Below are 25,202 nucleotides of genomic sequence, written 5' to 3'. Positions count from 1 at the left end.
CAATTGCCCGTATCGAAATCTCGTCTCAAACCTTGTGCTATAGTCTGTTTTTAAATTTCAGTTAAACCAATTTTTTTTGTGTTGACTGACAACGTTTGACGTTGTAGACTTTACTAAAATTTTTGCTGTACGAGTTTTTTTTGGCCAGCGATGGTACAATTAAACGTTAATTTTTAATCGATAAAAGAAACTACATCGTGGGTCGTGGATGACCCATCTGCTAATAATAATTGCCAAGTTGAAGTCTGCACCTGTGAATCACTAGTACCGACATGATGGTACAGCCTGTAAATGCTCTTTTTTTACTTTTGTGTTGTGGTGGAAGAACGTTTGGAAATACAAAATGCCAGATTTATTAAAATCATTTTTATTTCTCCTTAAATTCACAAGCTCTAATTAATTTTTAATTACAAAAGCTTCTTGCACTTGCGTTATAAAATGCAAATCATTTATACAAAATATACAACATACAATCTTATTAGTCTATTTAATCCTTTTAAAAATATAGTACAAAAACTTATAGGAGTGCACAAATTCGCTGATTTATTTCTAAATTATCTGGATTGTTCAGTAGTGAACAGGCACAACAAAGGCACTATTGTAAAACGTATTCTCTATGCATAAGTACTGTATTTATATGCTAGTAGTTCGTGAAAATCCACGGATATTTTTAAAACTGAGTATTATTTTAGTCGTGAGCAGATTTTCACCAACTTTTCAATTACATTTTAGACAATACTGAATCATCATTATTTACATATTTACAACTCGTGTAATTGTTTTGACGTGATTAAGGCATCATTTTTTGAGATTTCATATCTAGATCAATGGAATGACAATTTTCGTATCAATAAATTAGTACACTAGACAATTTCACAGATACTTGAAGTCTATAAATGATATTCTATCATCTAAAACGATATTCTAAAAAGTTGTAATTTAAAAAAGTCAGGAACAATACAATAAATACAATAATAAAAAAAACAAACAAATAATATGTACATATTATTCTGAATTACAGAAATTAAATTTAAATAAAAATAATTTGAAAAAAAAAAACTAACAAGTTATATTATAAAAAGAAAACAAATCAAAATATTAAATAATATCACACTATTAACACTTGTTTACTGTGTCACCAGGTGTTTCTAAAATCACGAGATCATACTCCAATTATCACTATAGAGTCTATCGTAAAATTCACAGTCGCTGAGGGGGCCCACGTTTCGGAATTTAGTTGAGAACCGACTACTCGCGTAGCATTTAATAATATAATTTCAGTTGTGTAAACCTACGGACTAAATTGCACAAAAAATCGAGTGTTTTTCGGTGAGCCCATTCTCGATCGATCGATTGATTACACTGGCCCAACATGAATTAAACAAGCACCGTAAGCACGTCCGCACTTCCACTCGTGTTCTGCGAAGTCCTCTGTTTATTTACATTAATAATACTTTTGCTAAAGTCTTTGTGGCCCGATGAGTCGTCGAATGCGGCCGTGTTCTTCCGGACGTCGGGATTCTGCGCTTTGTACAGCATGATCTGGCTGCTGCGGTGGGCCGGACTCAGCCCGTCGCCCAGTTTTATGCCGTCCCCGATCTTCATGGTGTTGTTCTCGTTGCTCGTTCCCGGAACCACCAACATCGTCTTCCTGGAGCCGGGACAGTCCACCTCCGAGATCATCTCCAGCATCTCGCTGGAGCTCTCGTGGGGCAGCATCGAGCTGAGCGGCCTCACCACGCTGACCTTGGGCAGGTCGAGACCGCACGCTCCCGCCGAGTTGATGCTGGCCATGCTGCCGCCGTCGTCCTTCAACGGGTTGGCGTACCTGCGCAAATTCTCCTCGTTCTGCAGATTGTTGGACTTCTCGTCTTCGTGGTTGCGGTGGCAGGTGTCGGAGGAGGGCGACAGGTTCATGCCGCTGAGGCCCAGGTTGCGGCGCCGCTGCCGCAGGTAGAGCAGGCCCACCACGACGGCCCCCACCAGCCCGACGCCTATGAAGCAGACGAGGGCGATCAAGTACGTGTTGTTCTGCTGCTCTTCGGAGACGAGCGCGGTTTCCACTTTCACCTCGACGATGGAGGTCAGCGCCAGGAGGGTCGTCTGCTTCCTGGATATGGCCTCGCCGATCACGCGGATGCCCTCCAGGACTCCCGACTGCCCGGACTGCAACAATTCAAATCAAATCTATCACAATCCGCTGAGCAGAGGAATTTGGCGAAAAAGTTGCTAGTTTATTATCGTAAACGTTAGTTGGCTGTGATTTATGACGTACGCCTCTTGTTCGTAAATTTGACATATGACAGTTCGCACCTGTCAATTTGCAGTTTTATTGTTTGTCGTTTTTAAAGTGTTAATTAAGGTGTTCCGAGTTGGTTGATGACGCAAAAGAGTTTTTTCAAGATCGCCTTGTGCCGTAAGTACCAAAGATTAATCATTTTTTACTTCAACAACAACGAAAACGGTTTATTATCTGAAATCGAATCTTCGACGTTTTAAACTAGACTCAACTCACCAAAGTAACTTCGACGGTGTCGTTGTAGTCGATCTTGAGGTCGCAGAGCAGGACCAGCGCGTTCTGCAGGTCGTTGGCGGCCTGCTGGTTGGCGAGGAGGCGCCTCAAGTCGCCGCAAAGGCTCTCGACCGTCACCCCTTGCGGCAGCTTGGGTCTGTCCAAGAGTAGGGTCAGCCTGGCGCAAGTGTTGCTCAAGACAGCTTGGTTGGGCCAGCAAGTGCTGGGACTGGGCAGCGAGGGCGGCTTAACCCGGCGCCCGCTCTCCAGATCCCTGCACTCCCCGTAGGGCTGGCACGGCGGCGACAGACAAGACTCGGAGGGCGAGGGGACGCACACTTGATTGTTGTTGCAGTTGGTCCTCTCCGAACTCCTGCAGTTGCCCAGGCCGCACCAGATCTTGGTGCACTTGACCAGGCCGTTGGTGCAGAGGCACGTGTTGCATTCGTGCTGCCAGGTAATGTTGTTCTCCAAGGTGTGGCCTTCCCACGTGCAACTTCCTGGCGACGGGAGGTGGGAATTGTCTGGAACTGCAGATGCGCAATCTTGTTATTAACGATACGAATCTATCGACGGAGTTAATTACCGTTACACCGTTTTCCGCTTCTTCCCGGCGAGCAAATGCAATCGAAATCGTCGATCCTGTCCAGGCACGTACCTCCGTACCCGCACGGGTTCGAGGCGCAATCGTTCACGTTTATCTTGCAGTCGGGGCCGGTGAATCCGGGGGCGCACTCGCACAAGAACCAGTTGACGCCGTCTATGCACTTGCCGCCGTTCTGGCACGGCTGGGGGATGCAGTCGTTCACGTCGTCCTGACAGTGGTTGCCCTCGAAGCCGTCCTTGCAGATGCACTGGTAGTAGTCGCCGGTGTTGACGCAAGTGCCCCCGTTCAGGCAGGGGTTGGAGCGGCACGCGGTCTGCTTGGCGATGTGACACGTGGTGCCTGAATCGATTTCGTTACTCCCCCACCGACAAAAACGTCTCGGCCGTACTCACCTTCCCAGTCCGGGGGACACCTGCACATGAACGTCTTCCCCAGATCCTGACACGTGCCCCCGTTTTTGCAGGTGGTGTGGTCGCAGTGGCTGTCCTTCAACGAGCAAGTCTTGCCCTTCCAGCCGTTCTTGCAGTTGCACTCGAAGTCCGCGATTCTATCCACGCAGGTGCCGTTGTTGCGGCAAGGGTTGGCGTTGCAATCGTCCGTATCTGCAAATACGAAAAGTGATGAACGGTGATAAAGCGCGCAATAAATCTACGATGACTTACTGATGTTGCACAGAGCCCCTTCCCAGCCCTCTTTGCATATGCACTGGAAGGCGTTGATCTTGTCGACGCACGTGCCGCCGTTCTCGCAAGGGTTCACCTTGCAGTCGTTGATATCTGGAAGAATCGTGTCAAACTCTTTCGAGAATTTCCGTTACCGGAGGACTCACTCTCGTGGCAGTATTTTCCGGTGAATCCGGGCTGGCACTGGCACCTGTGCCCTATCCCGGGCTGGTTGACGCAGTGGCCGTGCTCGCCGCATATGCTGGGGGCGCTGTTCCTGCCGCTGCCCACCGCCACCACGATGCAACTCTCGATTCCTGGAAACATTCGGGACGTTCAACAAAGAGTCCGCGAGATAACGTCGAAAAAAACCCCGGTTTGAATCGATGAAATGTTACGTCACAACAATGGGAATGAAAAGCAGTTTTTCTTTTGTGATGTACGCGAGTCGGCGGTGCAAGTCACCGTACCGCGAGTCATGCGTTTGGTCCGATACAATACCGCCGATGAAAGATATCAATGCAGCTATCGGTAATCTGATCTCCGTTTAGAACTTATTACCGGCAACAGCGGAGATGAGTTCCTCGGTCCGTCGTGGGTGTTTGTAATTTACCACGGGCGAATGTTTATGGCAATTTCGCCCCCGACGACTCAATAACGGTTGTCGGCGTCGGGGTGGCCGTCGTCCCCGACGGGACCGGATCGCGTCAATTAAACGCTTTATGAACGGTGGACGAGCGAGAGAGCCGGCCGGCCGACCGGTCCGGCTCCATTTCTGCCCCAGCAGGATGCAGGAGCCCCCCGGAGCGAACGCCCCCCACTTCGCCCATCTTGAAAATTACCTGTCAACCGGAGCGTCATCCGCCAAGATTCATGCACAATATTAACACTGTTACTCGCGACTCGGCCCGTCTTTAAAAACGGCATTGCTCACCTGCACGATATGTTCCCAGCAATTACTCCGTGGACCGTGTTACGAGACCTTTTGCTCGTTTTAGCCGAGCTCTCTAACGTCCGGAAACGTAAATAAATAACGTCGCCGCCTCTTTATGTAACTGAAAACGAATGCCTTTTTATCGACGGAACCGACGACGTTTAATGGGCTCACGGTTCGTTATTTTTTATGACCCCCACGTCCTAACGATTCCGGAGCCGACCCCCGTGTACGATCCCGGTCCAGATCTGTTTCGGGGCAGGATCTTGCTGTTTTATGATTTTCGTTGAGAGCCCCCGACGATGAAATGGCAGCACCGCATCGGATCTGCATGCGGCTCGCTAATCAAGCCAAGCGGTGGGTCCGCCGCGAATTATTCCATATCGTTGAGCGTTTTCCACCAGTCTAAATGTTCAGACCGCGAAGTACTTCAATTCTTAATCCTTGGGACACGAGAAACGCGTTGTCCCTGAAGTGTTTTTTTCTTCTTTAAGGGTTGCTCTAATCAACGGAGATTTTTTTTATTCTATCACAATCACGATAATGAGTTTCTTGTTGCGTCGGTCATCGTATATAATAAACCCTTGGACCGACCATTTGTGGATATAATTGGCATAAAAATTCCGATAACACTCCTAAGAATACGCCGGCCTGCTATATAAATGTCATTAAAATTAAACGAAGACCGTGTGCAGGTGCATAGCGCCAGTTTTACCAAAGAAGTTTTTTAATATGTTGTTGTAACGGCTAAGAAATCTCATCATCACTAGACGCGCATGCTTAAAACGGCTGGGTTAGTTAATTATTTTCAATACACAAATTCTTTTTCTTAAAATCGAATTTCAATTATGCGTGAGCGAAAGTGAAACCTTCACCCACTGGTAACTATGGATACAGACGCACTTTCTAGGGAGGTATCAGACAAAGAAGTTTTTTCCGCCCTTTGAGCCCTTCCTTCTCGTTTCCCGTTTGCGATAAATCCCTTCGGCTCATTTACTTCGGCGACGCACGCGAGCACAAACAACACTTTTACACTTTTAGTCGGCAACGGTGCTCGAATATCAGAAATAATTACGCGCCCCGGTCACGGCCCTCAATTCGAATCGAGTCGACGATTTACGGCACCTCGGAATAAGTTAAAACCAATTACAAAACTGATTTCCTTAAACAAAGAACTTGTTTTAAAACGACCGTCGATAATCTTATTCCATTAATTTCGAGATTTGCATATTGCAGGCTCGGATGCAGTTCTGCTTCGGTTAAAACTAGGTTGGCGACTTAATCACTTTACGGCGGCACCGCCTCCGTTTCGCGTATCGACGACTTTTCAAAGAAAGCGAAACCTTCGCGAACCAAATAAACCCGTCGGCAAGTGGAAACGAATCGGAAGAAATTCTTACCGTCGTCGCAGGGTGGACTGTCGCAGAGAAGCTTGCTCTGGCTGCAGTTCTTTCCTTGCCAGCCCTCCGGACAGTGACAGTAGTAGTCGGCCTGGGTGTTGAAGCAGGACGCCCCGTTCTGACATGGGTCGGGGTTGCAGTGGTTGTAATCGTTCTGGAAGGATAAAACGTCCGCTGGATGAATAATTCATGCCTCCGCCCACTCCGCGAGAGGCCGAAAACGCGTCAAGTTGACGTTTTCAGGTGGCCGAAACGCCCCCACGGCTGTCATTCCTCCGTGGCCACGGCTCTATTGAAAGGCGGCCGTCCGATTATGCAGTTAAATGTCGCCACGGGCGTCTCGTCTCGTTGCTGGCTGCCTGCCTGCTCGCCATCACCGACGACTAAATGATTTGCTCGCCGAGAGAAATGAGTAAATGCCCGTCATTATCTCTAATGTTCGCTCGTTATTATCGTTTATTTAGTCGCCGCGATCATGGACATTAGCGATTCGTTCTCGACGTAGGTGTTTATTGTGGAATTCCCCTCGTCGGTCGACTCACCTCGCACTCGTGGCCGGTGAATCCCACGGGACAGATGCATCGGTAGCCGTTCACCTGGTCCACGCACTCGCCGCCGTTCTTGCACGGGTTCGAGGCGCAGTCGTCGATGTCCGTGCGGCAGTCCCGACCTGGAAAAAAAAAATCGTCAAAAAAAACATTATAATAGGGTTATTGCAATAAAACTAATCAAACAATCTTGCAAAAAGAAGAAAACTGAAGTTTTTTTTTTTGAGAACAAACGGTAATTTTACGTACTCAAGCGGAGAAAAGTAACTTTTTTCGGACGCTAACCGTGGCGCCATCTGTTGGTGTGTTTTAGTAAGTTAGGACAGAAACCGGCAAAACCGATAATTGTTCTGTCACCACAAATTATGTACTTAAATAAGTAATTGTATTGCAAATAGTAAATTTCTAGTTTTGTTGACAAGCTGAAGACAAATACATACTATAAAAAATTTGTTAATCTGTATTAATAAATTTATGGATTTCAAAAAGATAGATACAAAATAAATTTGTAATTTCTAATAATGTCCTTTGCTTTGTAGTTCCTGCGTGCGCCTAAAAAATTTAATGGGCAACTCTGCCAAAAAGTGCCCTTTGTCCTCGTCTGTTTTCAAGCCTCGGCTGCGCCTCAGCCAGAAAACTCACACTCGCACAAAAAAAATGCATTTTTGGCCTTGATACACAAATAACTAATTTGTGCTAGGTGATTTGGTTGTGATGATTTAAATCGTATTTAACATTTTTTGACAGTACATATATTGACAGTGATGCCCGAAATTCCATGTCTCTCACTGTACACCAGAATTACGGGTGACAAAAGTGCAATAACACTAATATACTAAGAGCAGCCGCATTCCATTTACGATTCCAGAACTAATCGGAAGATTAATCCGAGTGAATTCCCCGAACCGACGTGTGGCACACTTCGACCTTCATTTTTCGATCAGAAAAAGGACTAAAAACGAAAAGGACGACGCAGTTCGAACAACCGATCCACTGCACATCTGCACAGCTTCGCTAAAAAAAATTGAAACGACGTGTACGTGTCCTTTTCGTCAAGTCGCATTGGACAGTTTTATTTTCTGACAGCTCGATGGTCAACTAAAATAAAATCCCGAGTCGTGAAACGTGTTGTCGACGCAATTTCCGAATGCATAACCTTTTTATTATTTCATTTTTCACATCAAACAACTTTCTTGCGTTTTCGTCGACACGAGTTGCTGATGTTGACCACCGAAATGTGTGCACTTTGTACGGTAATAATTCGGGACGGTCGCAAATCTTTCTCACGAGGCAATAAAATTGCCGTGTTTATGGGATCGCCCGACAAAATATGAATCTGTTATGCAACAATTAAAAATCTCGTTTTTCAACTGTTCTCGACAAATCTGCCGCAGATTATGCAAGGTGATCAAGAAGGACTGTTTGAGTTGGCAATACAAAAAGACCATTTTTTTATTCGGCTGTTTGCAACACTGCAACCGGACATGTTTTGTTGATTTATTTGACAGATATCTGACGTAACATAACAGCCACAAATTGTGAAAATAAATTAAACTTGATGTACAGAACAATTATCTACAAGATTAATTAAAGGAAATGCTCGAAATGTTCCCCATTTTGCTGTAAACTTAAATTAAGTCTAACCGATTCACCCGCATGTCAAATTTAATTTGAAATGTCAAATATCACTTGTCAATGATGCGGCTGTCAGTGTCAAGCCGTAAACGACCGGAGGTTACTCCAGTTGTACCATTTAAAAATAAAATTCAGTATTACCAACTGAAACAGTCCACCATGATCACCTTGTACTTCGCCCGTCCTAATTTGCGATCGCGAGCGGACATTTCAAAATGTTAAAACACAAGTTAGATAACTTGTCAACGGAAATTTTGACATAATTTGGAAATCGTGAGACGATTTATGAGCAATTTGAAAAATCGGAAACGCGAATGTTAAAATTTTGTTGTGATGGACGCGAGATGTCGCCGGTGTTCGGGGACGCGACGGTGAGCCTCCTTCACGATAAAGTGTCAGTTTTTGTGATGCCGCCGTGTAAGTAACGTGAACAGAATTGAAATGAAGATTTGAAGATTGATCGAAGGTCAGGTCGATCCTCCGTTTCCAACCATCAATCTTGCAGTCGAACCGACCGGCATAAAATTGCCCATAAACGCCGTCGAACGCGAAGTAGTCGGAAAAGGGAGGAGTGTCAATAATTGCATAACGTCGATTTTGCGCGAGATCGTGCACCGCCGAATGCAAATGCACCCGTCGACGGTTATCCCCGTCTCTTTTCCATTTCGACGGGTGCGCATCGGGAGCGTCGTGAGAGCGCAACGACCGTCGACGATCGTTCGCGTTCGCACGTCACAATGAATTTCAACGACACATTCGTATTCCACGTTTCGCACGAAGAATTTCTGAACGGTTTTATAAGACGCACACACGACGATCTCTATTTTATGCCCTCCGCTGACGAATCTGGTTATCTCGCATCGACATCTGCAATCATAAAGTTTGCGCTGGATTCGTTAAACGACGCTCGATTGTATTCAGCGCTGACGGCGCATTTTAATGCGGGACTGACTCTTCCGAATACTGACCTGTGTAGCCTGGTTGACAGGCACAGTGGTAATCGTTGACCAAATCGATGCAAGTGGCGCCGTGTTGGCATTGTCCCACGCAGTCGTTGATGTTGGTGTCGCAGTTTTTTCCCATCCATCCGACCCGGCATTTGCAACGGTAGTCGCCGACCAGGTTGGCGCACGAGATGGCGTTGATGCAGGGGGTGGTCAGGCACTCGTCCGCGTCTGGAACAAAACACGTCTTCTTAGTGACTCTTCTCGAGAGACCGAGAGATTTGGACACCTTTCGGCCCCAGGAAAGTTACCGAAAAAAATTATGATACAAAGCGCACTGGAAGTCTGCAATCTAAGAGAACAAATATTTTTCAAAAACAAATAATACAGGGTGATTTTGAAAGTTGTGCAGAATTTTAACCACGAGCTACTGGCTTCATGTAGAACTCGGAAAAAATATTTAAAAAATTCTAAGTCAAAAAATAAAATGACATTTATTTTTTGAGCTACATTTTTTTAATAGCTTTTAGTCGTCTACGTTGTTCCACAACCTCGTAGGCACATTTTAAAAATACACCCTTGTATATCATGTTTTATAAAACGTACACCAATAAATGTCATTTTCTTTTTTGACAGAATTTTTAAAATATTTTTTCCGAGTTCTACATGAAGCCAGTAGCTCGTGGTTAAAATTTCTGCACAACTTTCAAAAACACCCTGTATACTCTTCTGCTTTGATTGTTTTTTTTTTTTAAATCCCAATTCCGTCCGTCCCTCGGATAGGGAAGTTCTGGTGCACTTACCGAACTGGCAGACGTTTCCTTCCCAGGCCGATGGACAGTCGCACTTGAAGGAGTCCTGGAGATCGACGCACGTTCCGCCGTTCTGACACGGAGCAGAAGCGCATTCATCAATGTCTGCAATAAAACAACGAGACAATAACAATTGCAGTTGAGGTCAAATATTCCCCATAAAATCAACGGTTGCCGTGTTGAAGCGAGGCACGAAACAGATACATCATGTTAAAAAGACGGCGACTCTCATTATTTTTACTTCGGTATCTAATCCGACATCATGACCGGGAAAATACCGCTGTCGCAAATAAACCACGCTCGTATCATTCATTTTCAAGAACTGAGAAGTTCACTTCCATCGGCGCATTGCTGGGATCGCTCTCCCAGCGGTCGCCAGACTTATTTCGTCTTTCCGACCTCGCTTTTACAAAAATATTCTCCCACTTGTTGCGGTCAAAAGAAAAAACCAAAATTACAAATATCGCGATCCCGCCGAGATAATCCGAGTGTGCATCCTTCGAACAAAAAGAAAATGGCGCCGATGCGGCGGCGATCGCCTCGCGACCATCTTGATTTTCGACGCGATACGAATCGACTTTTTCACCTGCTCGTCCTTGATACATTTTTTCGAACGAATCATATTTTCTGTCGGACGAAGAACACGCCCTCCTCCGTAAAAAATACGCGCTCCAAACTTGAGATCCGATAAGATAAGCTGACGCTATTAACACACACGCTGCTCCGAATAAAAGTGGAATCACTGGACGTTTTACTTGTTTTACGCAAGTACAGGAGTTCTTTTCGGGAAATAAATTCGCCGCCCCTCGACTGGACAGATATTTGTTGATTCTCGGGTTGCCTTTTTAAATTCGGGCGACTACCTGTGCGACATCCGAGGTTGCGCCCCCTATCGATGGTCGCGCCGAAGGAACGCACGGACAGCACCGTCCGTATAAATCAGCGACGTACCCGGCAATTACGTCGCTCCCCCGCCCCGTTATTATATCTATTACTTGCAGGGAGCGCTCCGATCGCGGGGAGACTTAATTACGCCAGAACGCTGCGCTCCTCCACCTTTGACCCCGCATTCCACCGGTGCTGCCACCTATTCGGCACGAAACCGCTCTTCCTATTCGTGACCGTCAATCCGAGATGGTTCAATTCTATCAATAAGAGCGATCGTGAACGTTCAAATTCCCCGAGTGGCGTCTCGACGCGGCGTCGCCAAAGCATCTGTTGTTCCTTGATTGTTTGTTGTCGTCGTTCTTCTGTCGGGCGGTCGCGCCCGGGTCAATGATAAATCACGAGGATTCCATTTTGTTGGGGCACCAATACCCATCATTTTCTGGGCATAATTGCAGGGTACGAGAAAACGTAGAAATGAAGTTCTAAAAACTCGGATGAGTAAATTAAATAATTTAATAAATAACAATTTTAAAAAACAGTAGACAACTACCATTTACTGAAGAAGTCGGCCCGGAGGATTCATTATGGTTGCCGGTAGAAACGCTTACCTTCTCGCTCCGAAAAAAAAAACTCAATTAATTTAACTTCTCAGAAAATAACAGGTCTGTTGTTTGATGGCAACGTGAGAGGCGTGGTACGAAAACAACTCGGCTCGGCTGTTTCTTCACTTTCTCTTCTTCTTCTAATCGACTTTTGTGTCATTTTTCCCGTCAGCGTTTTGATTCGCGACGTGACCGCGAAACCGACGCATCCCGAAAAAAACTTGATCGATTCCGACCTGCAAATTCGAACTTTTTCAATTTGGCGCGCACCGTTCAGTTCGGCTCTCGTCCGACGGATGGCGCCAGGGTTCGCGTCCGACTACAGACGTGGGATGCGTCATCTACATAAACGTTTTTTTTTAAATTGAAATCGTGATTCCAATACTCGTCGCAACCGCAATTGCTGCAAAAACTAGAACAAGTCAATTCGAGTAACGGAAAAAACAGTACATATTTCATTTACTTTTGCATTGTTTTGTACAAAACCCAACCTCAAATGAATATGCAATTGTCTTGCCGCATAAAAACCGATTTTTACCGTTTTTGGAGGTTCGAGGGAGGGCCCCGAGCGCGGTGACACGTGTTGTTTGGGAACCACCGGCGACGTTACCATTACGAATGCGTCCGGACCGCACGCCCATTTTATTATACGGTCGATGATTAGGAACTATAAAAATTCAAAAGTTTTTTCGATGCGTCGTGTAACCGATCGTCTATTTTATTACTTAGTAGCTTTGATTGGATTTGTGTGTAGGTGTAACTTAATAAAAGCCGACACCATAATTATAGGCCGAGAATTATTAATATTGTCTGACGCGAAGAATCCAAGCGTTATGCAGAAAATAAATCGAAAATATTTCTGGTCGCCGTAACCTCAACCGTACGATTCTCACGACCTGATTACCAATAATAGGTACATATAATAATGTTTAATTTAATTAATGTCGTCGAATCAGCGACGCAATTAAAAGTTGATTGTGTGAAATCCGCGGAACCGATCGAGAAATCTAATAAAGTCGACGAAAGAAGTGAGCTGCTTTCGATCAATCGACGCCCGGAGAACGACGAACAAGCGTCAAAGCGGGGGGCACACCCTCCACGCGCTCCCAACCACTCGACCCCGCCGAAAGATTTATCGATAACATAACGGTAGCCGAGTAAACAGGCTCCGTGTTTAGTCGGGGCGAGACTCTCGAAGCTCCACTTCAAGCTTGCCAACTTACCCACGTTACAGGTGGTCCCGGTCCATCCGGGGGCGCACTCGCAGCTGAAGGAACCTCCCGCCTCCAGGCACGTCCCTCCGTGGAGACAAGGCTGCGGAGCGCACGGATTGTCGACGACTTCGCAATTGGTGCCGGAAAATCCCTCCGGGCATGTGCACAAGTAATTATCAGGGGCCGTGTTCTCACAGGTGCCCCCATTTAAACACGGTTCGTGGGTTCCGCAGTAATTTAAATCTGGAAAGATTAAAAAGTTAGACGATGGAAATGGAAAAAAAAACGCTTGTTTTAGGAATAATTAGCCTGGCTGACCCCAGTGATTGACAGGATGAGTGAACCGAATTGATGGTTCGATGGGAATTGTGCGCTTTCCGAGAGGCAAATTGGTGTTACGGGGCTTCCTTATAATAACATATTGGACGGTGAAAATAATTAACTGCCGACATTAACATAAATTAAAAGTGAAGAGGTCCCCGATCTCGATCCGGCTCGAAGGACCGTCCAGATCTGCACCGCGCTGAAACCGATCGGACACGCGGCACCTCGTTTTCCACGTCCATTTCCTATCGCTTAGCATAATAAAGACATTAATATGCGAGCAGCGATAAACTAATTTAAGCGGCTTAGTTAAAAATGTAAAGCTGTTGAGGAGCGCGGACGCATGCACGGAGCCGCTGCACACCGTGAGATCCTGCCACAGGTGCGACTGTCCCGGGACCGATCTCGACCGGATGCGGCCCGAGGAGAAGGATCAGACCCGCGAAAGCTTCGCGCCTCACCGAGCTTTTGTCCGATTTGGTAGGGCTTGCCAACTCTTGTCGGACAGCGAACCGACAAATCTCGCCTTCGTGACGCCGGACGCGTCCGCGACGAGAAACAACGCGTCCCGTCCGAGCCAATTAACATTTTTCTGCGTCGCTCGCTTAACGAATTTCCGGGCCCGGAGTTCGAGCGGCTTTTGACACCGCCGAACAAACGGAATTGGCCGTCGAGGTCGCACGATAACAGCTCGTTTCTAATTAGCTTGTTTTCATCTGGCGTGATTGTTTGTCTGCTAAGTGAGCAGCTCTGTATTTTTTCCACTTTTTAATTTAAATCCTGTCCCAGGTGTTGTACGACCGCGTCCCGGACAGATTTGCATCTCTCGAGCGAAATTCTTCGCGTGCCGTTAGATACATATTTTTTTGGAAGAAAACCATCACGTGTGCTGCTCATTGGACCGTCTTCACGTAGTTCAATCCAGAGTTAATGGTGTTGATGAACTTTTTTGAGGCATTTTTTACGGTTCACATTAACACGTCGCCGGACTCGCCACCAAAAAAATTCAATTCTCTTCTTTTCAGACTCGTTTAATAAAACAAAACAAAAAACCGACCACGTCCTTTCGACATTTTCACTTTTTCAGTTTCACGATTCAAATTCATTCTAATTGGCGCCGAGGCGATAAAAAAAAAACAACCAACGCGTGGAATCGTTCGGATGTGAGTTTCACACAAAGCTCCGCATTAAAAACGTGTACGTCAAGGATAATGGGAAATGAGATTACACAATGATCCTCGCGGAAAAAATTAATGTGGCGTGCAAGCGATCTGTCATTTTCATACAACTTAATAAACATAAACTTTGCCGCGAATAATCGGTCTTTTGTAATCGAGATTGTTAAAAAAAAATAATAATGAGAACTCGACAGATGCGCCCTCGTACAACTGTCGTGGGTGTTGTGTACAAAACAGTTAAAAAAACTCGAGTGTCCTGGAGGGACCGCACTGTCCATTCATCACAATGTTCGAAAAAAATGGAGCAACAGGGGTGTCACGGGTGGTGGTCGGGGACAATGGTGCACTTGATCATGCGGTCGTTCCAACCCCCTTTATTAAATTAACAATACGTGCTAATACGGATTGAACGATTTAACCCTTCGACATGTGTACGCGAGGGCGCCAATTAAGAGGCAACGAATGCAAAAGCTCTCGTGAAGAACGTTCCCGAGTGGGTAATAACTAATAAAAAACAGAAATAAATCTCGCCGTCGAGATCGACGCGTTTCGCCCACAAAGTTGACATCATCAGGATGACAACAATAGTGACATAATGGTTTCCAGGTCAGAAACACCTGCTTCAGAATTCGTCTGTTATTGTATTGGGGGAAGCTAAAATCCATCACAGCAGTGGCAAAAAGGCTCGATCGCAAAATGTTTGCTGAAGAAATATTATTAACGTATTCCAGGTCTTTTTTTTCTTAGGTATGTACTTGGACTAGGTATCGGGTGTTCACTTAAATTTCTCCTCAAAGTTGGCGTTGAAGAGTCTATTGTGAACGCACTACGGATTGCGGATCAAGGATCAGCTGTTTAAATCTTAGGTTTTTACACGAGTGGTGCGTTCACAATCGACTCTTCAACGCCAACTTTGACCGGAAATTTAAATGAACACCCGATACTTCGTCCAAAAATGTAGGTGCTGTCAGTGAAGCGTAAAGTGAAAGATTTCAACGGGACATCAAAGAAATAGAAATACGATAGCAAGACCGCTGAAATTTAAATATCACTGGAATATGAAAATGGACGTGGGTACAAACTTTCTTTCTTGTTTTGAGAAAAGAGAAAACGTGCATCAAAAATGCATTGTTAAATGTTTGCACAACATTCACTCGCAGTTTTTGAGGAGGATGTTTAAAACAATAGACCCAATGTTAATAACTAAAATATTAAAGAATAGTTATTTACATAAAAGTCAGGAAAATCTCACATTATTGAAGAGGAGCTAAATTGAAATACGAGGCACTTTGTGCCGAGTATTTTAAAGTTGCGGGTCAAGTAAGAGCTTTTACTGACGTGTTTTGTATTAAATTTTTCCGGAAATCGTAAAAAACGAAATTTACAAGTTTTAGAAATTTTTTTTACAAATTCGACAAAAATCAAGTTTGTCAATTTTGTTGGCAACTATATGTAGTTACAAAGTAAAAAACATCGAAATTAGCTATTTATGCACCAAGGGCGTTACAACGATGATTACGCCCGGAGAACGATGAATCCAACTCGAGGGCTTTAGCCCGAGAGATGGATATCGTTCGATGGGCGTAATCATTCGGTGACGCCGTGGTGCATACAAAATTGTATTTTTCACTACGTGTTCTTTAAAAAAAAATTGGCATCTTTGCAATTATGAATTGATGAGGGCGTTATGAATTCATTACGCCCGCTTATTCTTATTACGCCCTGTTTTATTCCCCGGTTGTTATGGACATGTTTACGTATTTCGTATCCTAGGAGTTATCATGCAATTATACGAAAGTGAAAAATAAAAGTCTTTACACTACTAGTCCGGAAAATTCAATTTTCCTGCGCGTAAATAAGCTGGAAAATGTTGTTTCCAAGACTATTTCCGGAAATATGTATTTTCTTTTTGCCATGGTTGTGTCCAATCCTTGCGTTGAAGAAAAAAGAAGGTGCCTAGACATTCCATAGGCAGCTATAAAAATTTTAACATAAATTATTCAAAACTCCATTCACAAAGTCAAGTTTTGTCTGCCTGTGTTATTGATGACGCTTTACACTTCCTAGTGTAAATTTTTCCAAGATGTGGAGGGAAAACTAGTTGAGCTTAAACGCTGTCAAAGTGTGTCAAATATGATGACGTGTGAATATGAAATCGCAAGTAGTACCTATATTTTTTTAACCTGCAACGAATCCTATAATTACCTTGGTCGCAGAGGATGCCTCCCCAGTTGGTGTCGCAGATGCACTGCCACGACGATCCGTTGCAGTATCCGTGCTTGCACCCCGGATACGGCTCGCACTGGTCGCAGAAGTCGCCCCGCCATCCAGGCCGGCAACTGTAACACGCCAAAGTAGTCCGTGTCAAATCGTCGAGAGCGTGTAAATAACGCACAGGTTGTCCGCCAGAAACGGCGCTTTTTGCTCCATTTCTGAGAAGGCGTCTCGGCTTTTCCGTTCTCGACACAATCGCGCACTCTCATTGTGGTACGAGCCGTGACAAATTCGCACCTCCGACGCATTCCAAACAAACTTATTAACACCATAATGCACCTCCCGCCGGAAGCATAAATTTCCCCGACGAAAAAACCGCGTGCTTTGCCCTCGGAGATGCGCCACTTCGCGGACGGCGACCTCCGCCCGCAGAGATTTCGATCGCGGCGCAGGACGCGAACCCTTCGATCACGAAAGAAAGCGGCAGAACTCGATGCGTAATCTGGCGTCGATAGTGCAACGAAACGTAATCGTCCATAATAACCGACAATTAAATTCGTATCAGATTTATGACGACCGAAAATAAGTGCGCGCGCGGTTACGAAACGCGGAACGCGATTAATCAAGCGCGGTTTTCGTCCGAGACGGAAATAAAAGCAAACGAGCGGTCACAGACGGGATGATAAGGAGGCGCTTGGAAAAAACGCGACGTGCAGACCACGCCTGAGGCATTTTCGACGTGTAATTATCGAACGCCGACGTTTTAACGTCGCGATCCCGATTTAATTTCATTCGCGTTTTTATCGCGTAAACGTTTGCACTCGCGAAAATGCTAATCGGTCCATCTTGGGCCGCTCTACTTTCCTCCAGTCTGCATTCGCGTTTCCTGTTAACGAGAGAAACATCAATGTTGCGTCTCGGACTTCGCGGATAAGCGATCGAGAGGAGAAGCACGTCATCACGTAACTTACTCGTCGGACATCTTATTTATTGCAGTTTGCGGAAAAGGCGATTCTACAAGATTAAATTATATCAATTGTCGGTTAAATTGTATCCAACATAAAGAACGTACGTCAATTATTGAAGAAATAAATCAGTTTTAGGTACGGAATTGGATGGATACGTGAGAAAGTCGGGACTCGCGGAAACCACGCGATGATGGATTCGCGAACGGGTTTTTTTCCGAAAGAGGCTCTTCCTTGTACACTTTTTAATTACGCGAACCGAACGCGATTGATGCGACGGAAATGAGAGTCTGGCCTTTGAATAATGGAAATCGAAGAAACGGACGGATGATAGATAGATATACTAACTTGCACTCGTCGGGATTATCACATTTGCCGTGGACGGGATGACAGCCAGGCTTGCAAACAGCTGAAACAGAATCGCATGATTAGCAACGGAACTAAACGACCTCTTTATTCGGTGCGTTCGTGTGTAAGTACGAGTCGATAAGCACCGCTGCAAACTTTTCTCACGTCTTCCGACTCACTTCACAATTAGCATCTTGCGATGCAGATTTATCACTCCAAATGTCGATCATCACGCACCAGAATTTATTAAACCCGCACACGTACTGCGTTCCGAAAAAACGGGACACCGAATAGTTGGGCAATTTTAATTAGGTATATTAAGACGAACAAGAAACGATCAATAATGAGCGATACCATCACGATGTTTTAGACACGCTGGAAATCAATTTAGGTATCATTATCTGGTTGGATTTTATTCCAAATTTCCTGATTTCAATATCAAAGTCCCAAAGGGTTCGTAGGACAATGTAAGCTGCCTATCTCAGCACCTATCCTACGTATGTTCCACAGGTGATAGGTTTGGAGAACGAGATGGCTTTGTCTTATTAGCAAAGGGACTTCTTTCAATCATTCAGACCAGCTCCAGTAGATACTCACTTTTATGTAATATCCGAGCAGAAAGAAAGCTTCTTGCTGGCGCTTTTGGGACAATCATTTTATCCCTTTAGAAACCATCTAGATCAATCTTCATTTCCTATAGTGCTTCTAGGACGTCCTGGCCCAATTCTACCTTACTCTCCCCATTTTGCGATCATCTAGACCCAACTTCATGCTCTGTGGTGCTTCTAGGACGTACTGATTCTAGTCTACGTTTATTTTGCCTATTTTTAGACCAGCTAGATCAATCTTCATGCTCTGTGGTGCTTCTAGGACGGAGTGATCCAAGTCTACGTTCATTTTGAGTACTTAGGGACCATCTGGAGCAATTTTTTGCTCTGTAGTGCTTTCTAGGACGTACTGATTCACATTTGTTTTGCCCTTTTTGTAACCATCTACACCAATTTTCATGCTTTGTGGTGCTTCTAGTCTACGTTTACCTACTTTGCCCAATTTGAGACCACCTAGACCAGTTCTCATGATCTGTGGTGCTTCTAGGCGTACTGATCCAAACCTACGTTCATTTCACCTACTTTGAGACTATCTAGAGTCTAAATTCTAGACCAACGAAGCAGACTGACCAACACACATAAGATTTCTCTGATTATCACACGATGATAAACAGCGTATTGTACACGATAGAAAAATTAATACTGACCGACATCGCAGGTGGAGCCCTTCCACCCCTCGATGCACTCCTTGTCGCCGTTGGCGTCGCAGATGTAATGTCCGAACTTGTCGTCTCGTGGCCTGCAGAACTTGGTGCAGGTGGCGTTGTAATAATGACTGTCGCATTTGACCCGCACCCTGTAGGTGAGCCTGGCCCTGGGACCCCTGTGGTTGAGGGTGTGCCACTCAGCGCTGGGATCGATGATGCCCGAATACGTGGCCTCTTCTATGATGTCGTTGGTAGCTGCGAACACACAAAGAAAAAACCTTGTAAAACGACGAGGAAGAACGGGAATCCGGCGGCGTCGAAAACGTCCTTGCCTAAAGACGTTCGTGATCGAATCGGAAGACTGCCCACGCCACACAATCTCGCACACCCCCGGGACAATCGTGTAAACGTTGTTCTTCATTCATGAAGCCGAGGAAACGCGGCCTACCGTGTGAATCACGGACCAACCCGTCGGTGGTGGGTGGATTTGCTCAATTACGATCATCGGCGGAATTATCGCACGGCGAAATGCGTTTGAACATCGAACGTGTCGAGAGGTTTTTGCCAGACTCGAAAAATAATCAAACGTTTTCGATTATTTTTCGAGCGACCGAGACGATTTCGTAGGACCACGCGTCGAGTGTATTTTTCCCGTGGTGATGGGTTTTTTCGGTCGACGAGTGGCCGTTTAGAGTTGTACCAAACAAATTAAAACGGTGCGTGGTCGTCTGTAACAACCTCTTGAATCTGTTTTGTTTGAGGTAGCACAAGTGTCAGCACCCAGTAGGTTAATTAGTTTTATTGGGAAAACATCACTCGAACACTCGTAGAAAGTGTGAGTCTGTGTGGGTAGATTCTTGAATAAGTCAACATGCACTCGTACACCTCCTGATAGAGGACGATCCGGTGATGGGTGTTGAGACGCCCACGGCGCACAACTATTCTTCAAATGTCATACTCACCGGGTAATGTGAAGTTATTGTGGTCCACAGCCTGAAGGATCAGAGTAAACGATCTCTGCAACAAAGAAATGACAAATCAAATTTTTATCACAAATCGAATTATGTGTGATAATAAAAGCGATGACACAACTTCAATAGTCTTACAGAAAACGGATTACGGGACAAAACTGACCAAGCAATAAATTTAATGATCATTATTAATAGTGTCAGTTAAGAAAAAAAAATGTAAACAAAAGAGTATCATAAAATCTTGAGCTGTAACTGTTGTGGACATTTATGAATAAAGATTTAAAGATAAAGCAATAAAATTCAATAGAATAAGTTTAAAAATAAAATACAATATGATCACCAAAAAAAGAAATAGGGGGTGGCTATGAAAAAAAAGACTACAAATGTGCGGAGTCACTTGTCAATTTTGACATATACGTGAATTTTATTTAAAAAATGATTTTCACTCGATAACACGACAGAAAACTACATATTTTGAAATGGAAACGAACGAAATGGTGATTGGATTGTCTTCCATACACAATTTTATTTATTGGAGTTTCGGCAACACTTTTCTTTATCATATTGGTTGACATAAAAGTCACTAAATTCTACCTAGAGGAAGGAGTAGCTAGCGCAGGTAAAATTTGAAATACATATATCCTTCAAGCACTAACATTTTTGACATGAAATTATGCTCTAATTAATGAATTCTAGTGCATTTTGTAGTGTTGGGTTAATTTAATACAATTTAAAATTTCCTAATCTCTCGCTGGACGAAGTTTAGTATTGTTGAAGCTACGTCGCACGTTTTCATTTTCCGTAGCCTCTCCTTATATCTTTTTTTTTATCATATTGTATCTTTGGGATCTTTTACACTCCCGTAACTTCAAATGGTACTTTTTTCCCACGAAAAAAACACAATGAAAACGTTAAATAAAAAATAGATATAGAGAAAGAAACAAATGAAATAAAAACAGGCAAAATCTAGATTAATGTCATCTTAAAACTAAAGGATATTGCTTTACATTTATTGATACAAGATACAAAGTTTCAGTTTATTAATTTTTTTGTTCGACACTGTCAGAATTTGAGAATTTTCTCTTGTGTGAACGCATTTCAATAAATGTCATAACTTGTCAAAACGAAACGTCAAGCTAATTTTAAAGATTTTAAGCGATTTGGAGCCTTTCAGGGTTCGTCGAACAAAAAAAAAAAACGTTGTATTCAACTCGTTCGTGTGTAAATTGGGCTTTTTATGGCACTCGTGGGTCTTCAAAACGCTCGTTTCACTCGCGTTTTAAGCTAGTATTACATCAAAACTGGAAGGCTAGATACGAAAATTTGATAATTTAAGACAGAAGCCAACTCGTTAATAAAAATGAGAGAAAGCCAGGGGCCCAAAGTGGTGTCTTGAGGGACTCCACAATTTGCTGGGAAACGAAATTCGGTATGATCATCATTATAAATCGTAATTAGGTACAAACAAACATATGACTGACAAAAGATAAGAAAATAAAAAGTGCTGAAGCAAAAAAGTCTTAGTTTTTTGGGAATAATTTTATAATACATAAATTTGATCCAAAGAGACTTCAGAAAAGTTCGCTGAAGGAGATTATTATAATTGGAAACATTGTAAAGGTAACCAATTTTGACAGGCAGACATTTCTGAAAGTCAACTCCTTATTCACCGGATTTGGCACCTTCAGATGATCAATTCAGAAAATAATTTGTAAACTCAAGTTTTTTTGTGAAATAATATCTACATAATAAATGCCTCGCAAGAACAACTTTTTTAAAGGTTTAAATTACTTTCTTTAGGACTATTAAAGAATGAATGCACTCTTGTTGGATATTCAATGAAAGAATGATATCAATTCCACGCCCCGTGTTACAATATACTGAAATCCACGGCTTTCGGCCAATCACATCCCTCGTATTTTCATTCTAAAATGGCAGATAGCTAATGGGATGCTAAAAGAGGTACAATTTTAATCGTCAAGTATTAAAAATCATATTATGTATAATATTCAATTTCTAAGATTTTTTTTGTTTTTGTTTTTTCTTGGTATAGTCGTAGAGAAAGTACAGTCTCGCGTATAATGGCTATTATTCACTCGGATGATTTCACCACTCGCCTACGACTCGTATTGGAATTTTCATCCTATTGAATTTTAGCCATCATTAAACGCTCACTGAAGAATGTACTATTATCACTGCTGTACCAAGTTTATACAGTTAAAAAGGGATGATGTTGAATAGATAAAAAAAAATTCTTTTCAGATGCAGAAGAAATTTAGAACAAAGTTTCTTGCGTGCTAGGTTCAATATCTCCTGGTAAATATTTAAAATATACAGGATTCGAGATACATATCTTCAATCTATGTAGCAACTTAATTAAAGAGAGAGCATTAAGCAAAGAATTAAAATTCAGTGCTTTGACAATTAAGTTGTTCTTGAACTTCAAAACTAGGTTCATCTTAGACAGGACAATTTGGCAAAAATAAACGAGCAATTTATTTAAACACCTAGGAAACTTTGGGTTATTTATTATTTCCGGTTTTGGTGCGCATAATGCTTATCGCTTTATGCACAGTTTAACACTCAAGGATGTCTTCTCTCGCCAACACCTCAGATAATCTCCTTTACATTTAATGCGGACACGTTGGTCTTTCATTAGCGGTTAAGAATTACAAGTCGATAACATTCCTGGTTGAAGAAACCCGACCACTCCGAATTAATTTCTCTCTTTTGCTTATTGCATTCGATTTGGACGCCCCCTTTTCACCCGTCGCAACACTCCCGGCTACTTAAAACCGACATAAATATTCATGCGGCAAGTCGGAAGATGTGCACAACAGACCCTCTCTTTTTCAAGCGATCGCTGCGATCTGACGTCTTGACGTTTTTGATGGCAAAGATTGAAAACCGAACGGCGATGCTTATTAAATGTTTTTATGATGTCCGTGCTGTTGCAAGCGGAGTGGAATTAGTGTGAAAAAGCAGTTAAAAATGTTCTAATGAGCGGTTAATTGTTAAACGTTGAATGGACCGTTAATAGACGTTACACTTCACAAGACACGATGTATAATTTCACGATTAGACCCCTACGGTTTGATAAATTGGATGCGATGCCACTTGGGAGCCGTGCGAATTTTCGGATCGACACCAAAAAAGAAAACTGCATTCCGCGAGCCGCCGACCCGACAAAAATCTCTCCGTCCATTCATGTCCGCTGACCGGACTTTTTCCGACACCACCTCCGGCTCCTTCGGATGGTCGTCGAAGGCGCCGCTCCCGACCTCGCGGTCTTTTTGGTCGTCGACTGTTGAACGAGTGGCGAGGTGGCGATGTGCCACCGTCTCTTCGTCCGTGAAGGAATGCATTCAATTTAACGGATAATGTCCGTGCCTGAGAACGGCAGACGATTTCTTTGTGATTTCTGCACGTACCCGGAGCGCCTCTCGCACTTATCGGTGGCAATCCTACACCGCCGCACTCATTTCACGTCAAATATCTATCACTCACTACCAATCTCGCCAGCACAATAATCGAGTTCACCGACATCGTTTTGCGAGACCACCGCGAAAAAATCCCCGACGACCAGTTGATCACAGTCGAGCCACTGACGTGTCCACCACCAGAACGACCAACCACATCCAAAAGCCCAAGACGACAAAGTGACAATTTACGATTGGGACGATCGGTGTGCCCCACGGTACCGCATCGGGACCACTCTTGTTGCCTAATTGATTTTTTTCCCGATGTACGAACAGCAGGAAGCTCGACTTAACGAATGCTCAAGACGAAACTTCTTGTAATTAACCGACTACGGCAGACCTGATTATTGTCAAATTTAATTACACATTATAAAAACTTTATGGGCTCCGTGGTAGGTATTCTTGTGCGGTATTTATTCAGGAACAATATGTTGGAAAAAAAACACGAGTTTAAAATGCTTTGTGAAAAACTTCTGATGCGGAGAATGCGATAACTGGCTCGTTGTGGACTCGAATCTTTGAAAATGTGTTCCCATTTAATGAAGGGTGCCACGTGAAAATAATGAGCTCAAAAAACACATCACGTAAAAAAATAATACTTACTTACGCAACGAGTGGGATATAGATATTATTACAGGACGCACGACGAGGGCGTCGATCTAGTTTGTGTAAACAATCACATACATGATACATGTACTACATTATTTAAAATAAAAAATCAAACTGAAAGTAGAAATGGGCGCTGATTGAGAATGAGACAAAGATTTTCCGCCAGACGTAGAAGTCGCAGCCTTAATTTGTCTATTGTTGTTCTAATTCTCTTACATAACTTGTGCAATTTTCTTAATTTTTTCCATCATAATCGCACGGCGTGTCGTAAAGTAATCATTACCTGTTCGAAATACACCGGAAAGTGGGATATATCGCACGGTAGTAGATAAAACACTAAATATGCCTGTTACTGGTGATCAACAATCCTGTGCGTTTGGAAAGGAATTTTTCTTTTAATTAATATGCTATTTTCGCATATTTCCATAATATTTTTTTATAAAATTATGAAAAAGCAATCATATGAGTTGTCCGTGGGAATATTAACTACTTTGTAAAAAAATGCACGCAGAGTAATTATCTAACAATTATTATCATTAATGCATTCACAATAACATGAAAGCTGTTTGTATGTACTTGTGGAAGAAGATGCCCTTTCAGTTCTTTATTGAAACAATTCTGGGAACGGTGTCTTTACAGGTTTGTGTAAAAGTACGGCGACAAAAAAACTCAACAGAGAGAAATCCAGTTTTATTGTCGATTTTAATTGGACTCAATTAATTTGTGATTTACCGAGATGATTCCATTACAATTTCAAGACGAGATTTCCAATGAAAATTTTTCACATTCCGGACAAGAACGAGCTCCTAAATTATCGCAAATTAATTGCCGGCGGAGATCGATTTCGACGGCGCTTTTGAAATTACCCCACAAAAGTATGCGCACAAGTGAAATTTGATTACGATACGGTCACAATATGGCCATACGGAAAACAATAAGCGTCGCGTTTCGTGCTTACATAATTGATATTTGAGTTGGTGTGAATTGAAGAAATTGTGCAAGCAAATTGCCTTTGGTACAATCCTCGATGCAGTCAGACTAGAACGGAGGATCTGGTTCGGTTTCGAAATTTGTCATCGGTGGAGTCGACAAGACAATTTT

At 43.5% G+C, this 25,202-nt stretch overlaps 1 protein-coding gene across 3 annotated transcripts in view; it reads right to left on the bottom strand.

Moving 5' to 3' along the window:
• Positions 1–382: 382 nt before the first annotated feature.
• Positions 383–25,202, bottom strand: part of Ser (Serrate) — a 188,298-nt gene continuing 163,478 nt past the window's right edge. For all 3 annotated transcript variants that reach the window (XM_069038603.1, XM_069038605.1, XM_069038602.1), the window contains 15 exons: positions 20,005–20,059; positions 19,043–19,297; positions 17,788–17,848; positions 16,466–16,599; positions 12,768–13,001; positions 10,046–10,159; positions 9,267–9,473; positions 6,658–6,785; positions 6,116–6,269; positions 3,949–4,098; positions 3,782–3,895; positions 3,512–3,721; positions 3,099–3,458; positions 2,516–3,042; positions 383–2,166 (listed from right to left, as the gene is read on the bottom strand). In XM_069038603.1, coding sequence (XP_068894704.1) covers positions 1,378–2,166; positions 2,516–3,042; positions 3,099–3,458; positions 3,512–3,721; positions 3,782–3,895; positions 3,949–4,098; positions 6,116–6,269; positions 6,658–6,785; positions 9,267–9,473; positions 10,046–10,159; positions 12,768–13,001; positions 16,466–16,599; positions 17,788–17,848; positions 19,043–19,297; positions 20,005–20,059 — 3,492 coding nt within the window. In that variant the 3' untranslated portion in view covers positions 383–1,377. The remainder of the gene's footprint in view (positions 2,167–2,515; positions 3,043–3,098; positions 3,459–3,511; positions 3,722–3,781; positions 3,896–3,948; positions 4,099–6,115; positions 6,270–6,657; positions 6,786–9,266; positions 9,474–10,045; positions 10,160–12,767; positions 13,002–16,465; positions 16,600–17,787; positions 17,849–19,042; positions 19,298–20,004; positions 20,060–25,202) is intronic.

This window comes from Tenebrio molitor, chromosome 2, assembly GCF_963966145.1.
Source record: "Tenebrio molitor chromosome 2, icTenMoli1.1, whole genome shotgun sequence".
Taxonomy (NCBI): domain Eukaryota; kingdom Metazoa; phylum Arthropoda; class Insecta; order Coleoptera; family Tenebrionidae; genus Tenebrio; species Tenebrio molitor.
Note: the sequence above shows the minus strand (reverse complement) of the source record. Positions and strands in the feature narration are given on the sequence as shown.